Source organism: Callorhinchus milii, unplaced genomic scaffold (assembly GCF_018977255.1).
Source record: "Callorhinchus milii isolate IMCB2004 unplaced genomic scaffold, IMCB_Cmil_1.0 Scaffold13, whole genome shotgun sequence".
Classification (NCBI taxonomy): domain Eukaryota; kingdom Metazoa; phylum Chordata; class Chondrichthyes; order Chimaeriformes; family Callorhinchidae; genus Callorhinchus; species Callorhinchus milii.
The window spans coordinates 13,603,399-13,611,896 of NW_024704754.1; the positions used below are offsets into that span (position 1 = coordinate 13,603,399).

General features: G+C 43.1%; 2 protein-coding genes across 6 annotated transcripts in view; one reads left to right on the forward strand and one right to left on the reverse strand.

The window, feature by feature from the left end:
• insyn2b (inhibitory synaptic factor family member 2B) overlaps positions 1–6,045 on the reverse strand; it is a 36,038-nt gene extending 29,993 nt beyond the window's left edge. For all 5 annotated transcript variants that reach the window (XM_007891415.2, XM_042340056.1, XM_007891416.2 and 2 more), the window contains exons 1-2: positions 5,797–6,045; positions 426–2,702 (exon numbers count right to left, since the gene is read on the reverse strand). In XM_007891415.2, coding sequence (XP_007889606.2) covers positions 426–1,756 — 1,331 coding nt within the window. In that variant the 5' untranslated portion in view covers positions 1,757–2,702; positions 5,797–6,045. The remainder of the gene's footprint in view (positions 1–425; positions 2,703–5,796) is intronic.
• LOC103177303 (dedicator of cytokinesis protein 2) overlaps positions 1–8,498 on the forward strand; it is a 222,556-nt gene that overhangs the window by 130,372 nt on the left and 83,686 nt on the right. The gene's annotated exons all lie outside the window — the stretch shown is intronic.

An 8,498-nucleotide genomic window follows, 5' to 3' on the forward strand; every position in this document is an offset into this window, starting at 1 on the left:
ACAGTGTATTCGGTGAAGTGCTTTGAGACATTTCAACGTGATAAGCCATTTTATCAAATGCAAGGATTATTATTATAGGCAAAATTCTGAGAAAAAAAAGTGATTTCCTGCAACACTACTCATTTCTTAATGTCTCTGTACCAGTATTTATTTATTTGACCCTCTGCACCTTTCCTCCTCCCCAATTACACCTAGGAATGGCCCCTCTTTTTTTGCAGAGAGAAAAAAAAAATCTATATTTCTACTCTTTCACTTCACAACTTCCCAGAGCACGAATGGACCAAATTGATACCTCAAAGATCAGAATCTAAACTTGTTCTTCACTATCTATGGCATTAAATATGTCTCTTAATTTTCTGGCAAGCAGCGCAGTACATTAAGAGTGCGCAATGTGATTCCAAGCATAGTTAAACATGGCATCGTACCCTTCATTGAGTGCTTTGATTTTCTCCATATCTTGAATTACATTCAAGAGGACTTTAATCTTTTGTTGGTTTGATTGTAAAGTCTCCTCAATGGACTGCATCCTTCCCTGCAGGTCATGCAAGTCATCCCTAGTGAGATGAATTTGATTGATTTCCTTAATCCTTCTGGTAACTTGAGATTTTATTTTCATCGTAGGAGAACGTGAATGATTATGAACAGGTGATAAAGAGCTTCCAGTGTTTAGTAGCCCCTGCTGAACACCATTTAATGAGTTCAGTGGTAAGGAACAAGGTAATCCTGAATAATCAGTCCCCGTCAATGGCATTGACGTTTGATCAGCTTCTGAAGCCAAAGGCTCAGGATGAAATGGTGGGGCCTCTGGTCTGTCATTGTCTTTATGAAGGAAGTTGGATTTGCTGGACCTAGATCGCTGTTCAGTTTGAGTTAAATCAGAAAGCCCTGTGGATCTCAATGTTTCGGACTCCAACTTGTGTATGCTAGAACAACTATAACAGCGATTATTCTTGCGCTCGGTAGATTTACATAGAGGGGATCCTGGTTTGCGGTGGGCATGGCTATGGTTTGTTTGGTTGTCCAATGTCAAGCTTTTGGAGTGGTGTATAACTTTGGATGCAGACACACAGTGGTGTGAACCTTGTGTTTCCTTTAGTGCATCTTGTAAATCAATATCCGGTGCTTGTGGCAAATGGTTCTTTACAGTACTATATGTGTTGCATTGGGAAGATGGAAGTTTGATGTTTTGGGTTTCATTTGGGCTTTCCTGAGGTTGGTTAGCCTCTGTTTGCTTGGCCTTCATTGTAGTCGTGAGGTCAGTAAAGTCCTTAGCAGAAACACCCACAGAGACGTCGTTGACTGCAAGAGCAGCGTCATTGGCTTTTGTTGGATCAGTTGACACCAATGTGTTGACCTTAGCTGATGTAGGAGCATTCCGAACTCGACTTCTGAACTTTGGAAGGTGCTTCCTCAGACTTGGTGACGTCTGAATGGCAATGCTCTTGAGGACCCCTTGTGGTTTAGGAATAGTCAGTGAGCAATTAGTTAGGGTGCAATGCTTGGAGTATTGCATTTTCCCTTTGAGTGCTCCTGATCCTTGCCCAGACATTCCTTCACTTCTTGCTTTCATGGAAGATGCAGCATCCTCTTTGAAGTGCACCTGCTGGATCTTGCTTTTGCGCTGATGGATCTGCTGCACAACGTTAGCAGGAGGTCGACTTTCCTGCTTAAGTAGAACAGAACTTGCCTTTGGATTCTGCTGTGGGGCACGGTTACATTTCGATGTCTGCAGAAAATTGCTTTGCTTACGGCCCATCGTTTTGGGAAAAGCTGCAAAGCAGCAACCAATGAAACAGGTAGCTGGGGAAAAGTGTCATCTAAAGTTGATCAGCCAATGTAACTCAGGCTCAAAGTGCTGTGTAAATGCGCAACATCTGGCTCTACAGCTTGTGAGTGGTGATTTTCTCATCACTGTTGTCATTCGGGTCCATTATAGTCAAGGAATAAAACAAATGTGGACTCAGCTTTTATCAATGACATAGACGATCAATTCTTCTGACAATGACATCAAGTCAATTAATCAAGTCAATGGATGCAAACAGAACAGGAGAGGAGACGGGTATCAGTCTGTCAGTTTGGTCAAAGTATGTATGGGAAAGCAGGTCATGAAATTCAATGTTTGGACTTACGTGGCACCATAACAGTCGTGATTTAATACTTTGCAGTTCCATTCTCCCTTTGTAAAATGACTCTTAGGCAAATGTCACAAGTTTAACACACAGCTGCAGACTGAAATGTGTCTGCAAACTATTGACTCTGCAGAAGTTGCCATTTGTTTTAAAACAAAGCTAAAACTTCTTTGACATTTCCCAGGGCATGCTGGAGATCAGTACAGCATGGCAGCCAGCCAGACTCGCCAGCGCAAAAAGCACTCCCAGATGGGCACATTTCCCGGCAAGCAAATTGGTGCTGACTTATTGGCTTGTCTTTGGGCCCCTTCCATTCTATCTCACTTCAAGTCAGTAAAACCAATCGGATCACGTTACACAAACTGAAGGCTGTTCTTTGGTTATGATTCTGGAGTAGTGTTCATTGTTGATTCTAATTGATTTCTGCTTTGTAGCTCATGTTGCAGTTCATATTTCACCGTCATTCTTCAGAGTTTCTGAGTTGGACGGAGGCTATAAAAATTGTCGCTGGAGACTTGATAAAAGGAGATGGAACATTTGTACTGTACAGTTGCATAAAATCACAGCAGGTTTCTGGAAGGGAAAAAAAAACAAGTTTCAAGATTAACTCCAGCCTAACAAGTCTTGCTCATAGACAGTGAAGAATGCAGATGATAATTTTTGCATTTGGTGTAGTGTCTTTGAAGTTAATGACCAATTTATCTGAGGGATTGTTGGCCACGAAAAGCGAGAAACTTCTCTTTTCAAAGGGTGCCGTGGGATCTTTAACATCCGCCCGAACATATAGATGGAATCTCAGTTTACATCTCATCTGAAGGACAGCACCACTAAAAATGTAGTGTAACCCAGTAGTTTTATATTATATAGTATTGGAGTTTCAGGGTACAGCATGAATTCAATGTCCCTATTTAGGGCTTGAATCCACAACTCTCTGACTCAGAAGAGTGAGTTCTACCAACTGAGCCAGGCTCACACCTATTCCTATTGATGTATACTTCACCATATAAAAAGGCAAAGCTCCATTTCTTTCAATAAGCATATTCTCTACCTTGAAATTTCATCATCCTAAAGTTAGCAAAGGCTGACCTTGGCAAGTAAAAAAAAAGCTAAAGAGAATAGAGAGAGAGAAGGGGAAGGTGAGTGACGCAGTAACACAGTTAGTAAGACAGAAAGGAACAGAATTGAGCAAATCAATTCATTACACCACCTTTAGCAAATGTAATATACTTTGACTATTGAGAGATTCATGTCTATCTGGCCCAACTGGTGATGTGCATTTTCAGTTCCCACATGGTGACACTGAAATTAACAATATTTTTTGCATTTGATATAAATGCTGGCATCCTAGTATATCATTCTAGCAGAGTAGCATCAATCTAGCATCTATAATGTTGAAACATTTCAGAGCACTCGATGGGTAATTTCTGTCAAGTATAGTGACTGCTTATTTGTAGGAAATTAAATACCGACATACCAGCTATTAAAGTTACTCAGACTTACTACAATTATTAACTCCAAAATACACAAAATCAAATCAAAACAATTTTAAATAAAATGTTCCCTGTGCTTGTCCTGTGCTTCCCCCCCACCCCCTTACACCCTAGAAATATTACAGCAAAAGGAGGCCATTTTACCCATTCAAGCGCCCTCCCTGAAGCACCTGCTCAAACACCATTCCCTGCTTGTTCCTCACATACATCAATATTACTCTTCTTTAGGTATGTATCCAATTCCAGTTAGGAACTCGATTTTGAATGAATTCTTAACTATTCTCTCTCTGGCCATTTGTTAAACAATATTTAATAATTCATAGTTTACAATCTGTTTATTTTGTGGCACTTTCTTGCAACATCCATTTTGGAAAGATGGGAACATCCTTCATTTATCCAAAAAGTTTAATTGTCGTTGAAAAGATGAAAGGTCAATGAATGATCAACAGGGTTGGAATTGAAGGTGGAAATGGTGTCACATCACCCTCCCCCGGAAGCGATTGCCTGCAAATATACTTCCAAACTGTTCAAAACGATTCAATAGAAAATAATAAATTAAATGCAGAGTGTTCAGGAACAAAAACCATAATCACTTTAACATACAACGTACAATAGATTGTTTGCAGTACAGTCACGCATTGAAAGAAAGTTCTGGAAGCACCATACTTCAGGAGAAATTCATTGAAAAGTGCAGTGACTGTTTCTGTAGGCAAACATGGCACCAACCTCCCACAGATATCAGATAAATGACTGATTCTGTCTGGGGGATTCTTGGCCAGGACACAGGGAAACCGATTTCTCTTTTCAAATACTGCCATGAGATCTTTAATGTCCACCTGAAAAGGCATCAAGTGATCAACAAAAAACAGCATCACTGACAAGGCAGTACTCCCTCAGCACTGTACTGGAGCAACCTGATCTATAACTGAAGTCCAGACAGAAAGTCTACAGCATCTGTATAGCAAACATAAGTGAGTTACCAGCTTTCTCTGTGCTCCATCAGTTTGTTTCATGGAAACAAAAGAAGGCTATGCAAAAGAGAACAATTTGTAATCTATTGAAACCTAACTATAGAATGTCTCATTAAATTTACACAACACAGGGTTGAGTATAATTAATTAATTAGATCATTTATGGTGTCACTCGAGCTCTGGAAGTAGATCACATCAGAGCGGGTTGGGGTGATGTAGTTCTGGTTAGCGGAAAGGCAAACCCTGTTTGCGCAAGACTTCTTATTAAGAAATCCCCCCCCAAATTAGACCGCATTACTTGAGGATTTCAGCAGAGAGAAAACGACGAAGAGACGGGGAATCTGACATAAAACCAGAAAGTATTGGCAACGCGCTGCAGGGCCATCAGCATTTGAAAAGAAAAATGGGCTAATCTTCTGGAGGGCGTTTAATCAGAACACACAGGGTTACAGCCAAGGTGTTGAGCCATCATCCTCTTGCCTGCGGAACGATTCAGTCACGTTTCTGAGCTCAACTAGAAAACTTATTTCAACCCGAGCCAAATAAACAACTAATACACCTTAAAGCTCTTAACCTTTATCATAGCCTTATCACCACAGTCTCAACATATAAAAAGTTCAGTCTTTATTTGCGGACCATGGACAGGGCTAATGGGTGAGAGATGAATTGAAGCATATACTTACATACAGCAGTAATCCAGTTTATACATACAAACACATCTCATCTCCTGCTTTTCCAACGAGACGCAGTGTGAAAAGGATTTGTTTCGTGTTTTTTTTTTGGGGGGGGAAAAAAAAAAGGTTTTCCTGCAGTTCTTAATGTAAACGGGAGAAAAAGAGGCTTCCAAATCAAGATTGAACTGAAGGACTTCCCATCATCGCTATGCAATCTCAAATATTCTCAAAAGACTAATCGATAAGACCTGAGACCCCAAATACATGTCAGGTCTCACACACACTGTTGGGGAAAGGGGAGTGGGGAAGGGAATCAGAGGGTAGTGTCCTGACAGTAATCAGAGTAATGATGTCTCCTCGTTCCTGAGCCATTTTACATTACAATATAACCCGAACCCGAGAGTTTCACCACAAAATACACCGTCAACGAATCCACTTTACAACCCATCACACGGGGCAGTTTGAGACGTCTCAACGCCACGATCCGCCGCTCCGTTACATGACATTATTATTGTTATTTATCATCATTTACCTTCCAACGAATCCTTGAAACATCATCCCCTCGGAGTGCGCTTCTTGTTGTTGTTGTTGTTGTTGTTTTTTTTTGGTTGGTGAGGGGGGAGAAGGGGGGGAGAGAGGGGGAGAGGAGAGACCCCCAAGTCACTGAGATGGCGGAGGTGAGGAGGCGAAGGAAGAAATGTCAACGAGTTAAAAACTTGCGCGTCTCTTTATTCCACGTCCCCGCGGTCCCCACTCCCCGAGTCAGGGCTGTGGGGGAGTTATCATTAGGTCGCGATGCCCGGGGGGGGGGAGGGGGGGGAAGGGGGGAAGGGGGGGAGGGGGAGGGGGGGCGGGGGGGGGGGGGTTCGTGGTTCAAATCCCGTCTGTTTTTTTTCCCCTCTGGAATTCCTAACAAGATAGTAGTGCGAGAGAAAGATTTTTTTTTGGGGGGGTGGGGGGGGGGGTGGGGGGTGGGGGGGGGGGGGGGGGGGTGGGGTGGGGGTGGGGGGGGTCAACAACAACAACAACACACACCGAGAGAGAGAGAGAGGAACAATTTGGAGTTGGTCTCATACGTTACATTACATTACATTCCGGGGCTCCACGTGGGTGTCCGTCCCGTGGTTTTTGGTGACTTTTCACCTGTTTTTTAAATCGTCGAGTGGTTTTTGTTTTGGAAGGGCGTGAGGGTGAGGGGGTGAGGGGGTGAGGGTGAGGGGGTGAGGGTGAGGGGGTGAGGAGGGGTGAGGAGGGGTGAGGGTGAGAGGAGGTGTGAGGGTGAGGGGGTGAGGGTGAGGGTGAGAGTGAGGGGGTGAGGGGGTGAGGGTGAGAGTGAGAGTGAGGGTGAGGGGGTGAGGGGGTGAGGGGGGGGTGAGGGTGAGGGGGTGAGGAGGGGTGAGGAGGGGTGAGGGTGAGAGGGGGGGGTGAGGGGGGGGTGAGGGGGGTGAGGAGGGGTGAGGGGGTGAGGGGGTGAGGAGGTGTGAGGGTGAGGGGGGGTGAGGGTGAGGGGGTGAGGAGGTGTGAGGGTCCTGTTGATTTCAAGTTAGTGTATGATGTTCGCAATAGACTGCCTGCTCTGATCGTACTGGTAACACAAAAATATAGAGAAATGATTCCCTTCAGGATGATACTTGTTGCTTGAAGTTCTCCAGATCAATCAATACCGTTTTGCAATCAGAGTGATCTTCAACAGGAAACCTAATTGCAGGCATCTGCAACAATGCTGAATTACAGCCGAACACAAGACTGTTGCAATCAACGCACTCATCCATCACTGGCATGAATTGGAGTGCTCTAAATTATCATTGGTGATATGCAAATAAAACAAGTAATGGAATCAAAGATCTGAGCACAGAGGGAAGTTCATTAATCCATTCATCAATGGAAAGCTGCATTTGGCATCATCAGCCCCTGGTTAGGAGGGTGAGACAAAGTGGTTGCTCACAGTTATGCCACTTTACAGCGTATCCTGTGAAGCACTTGACAATGTGATGAGACGCAATACGCTATTACTATCCAGTCATCTCAGTCGGAGGTGGATGTTGGTAACAGGACCAGACCTTGACTACAATGCCCCCTGTGGTTAAAGACACTGCAACAATTTACACATGAATAATGTCCACTTGGGTGAGATATATGTTTGGAACTATACTTCAACAGGAACAAATGGGTGGTGGGAGTCATATGTTTGAAGAGACAGGAGGAAGCAGGGAGAAAATTGGAAGAGAAAAACTAGTACAAAAATTAATTTTAAATGAAATGGTAGCCTCACGGTGAACTGCCTTTTAATACAGTGAACTGCAAACCATTTATACAGGATCACAGTTCCATGGGAAACCTAAGAACCACCTACGTATTGAGACAGAGGGTTAAAATGTAAACCTGTTGATTTCAAGTTAGTGTATGATGTTCGCAATAGACTGCCTGCTCTGATCGTACTGGTAACACAAAAATATAGAGAAATGATTCCCTTCAGGATGATACTTGTTGCTTGAAGTTCTCCAGATCAATCAATACCGTTTTGCAATCAGAGTGATCTTCAACAGGAAACCTAATTGCAGGCATCTGCAACAATGCTGAATTACAGCCGAACACAAGACTGTTGCAATCAACGCACTCATCCATCACTGGCATGAATTGGAGTGCTCTAAATTATCATTGGTGATATGCAAATAAAACAAGTAATGGAATCAAAGATCTGAGCACAGAGGGAAGTTCATTAATCCATTCATCAATGGAAAGCTGCATTTGGCATCATCAGCCCCTGGTTAGGAGGGTGAGACAAAGTGGTTGCTCACAGTTATGCCACTTTACAGCGTATCCTGTGAAGCACTTGACAATGTGATGAGACGCAATACGCTATTACTATCCAGTCATCTCAGTCGGAGGTGGATGTTGGTAACAGGACCAGACCTTGACTACAATGCCCCCTGTGGTTAAAGACACTGCAACAATTTACACATGAATAATGTCCACTTGGGTGAGATATATGTTTGGAACTATACTTCAACAGGAACAAATGGGTGGTGGGAGTCATATGTTTGAAGAGACAGGAGGAAGCAGGGAGAAAATTGGAAGAGAAAAACTAGTACAAAAATTAATTTTAAATGAAATGGTAGCCTCACGGTGAACTGCCTTTTAATACAGTGAACTGCAAACCATTTATACAGGATCACAGTTCCATGGGAAACCTAAGAACCACCTACGTATTGAGACAGAGGGTTAAAATGTAAA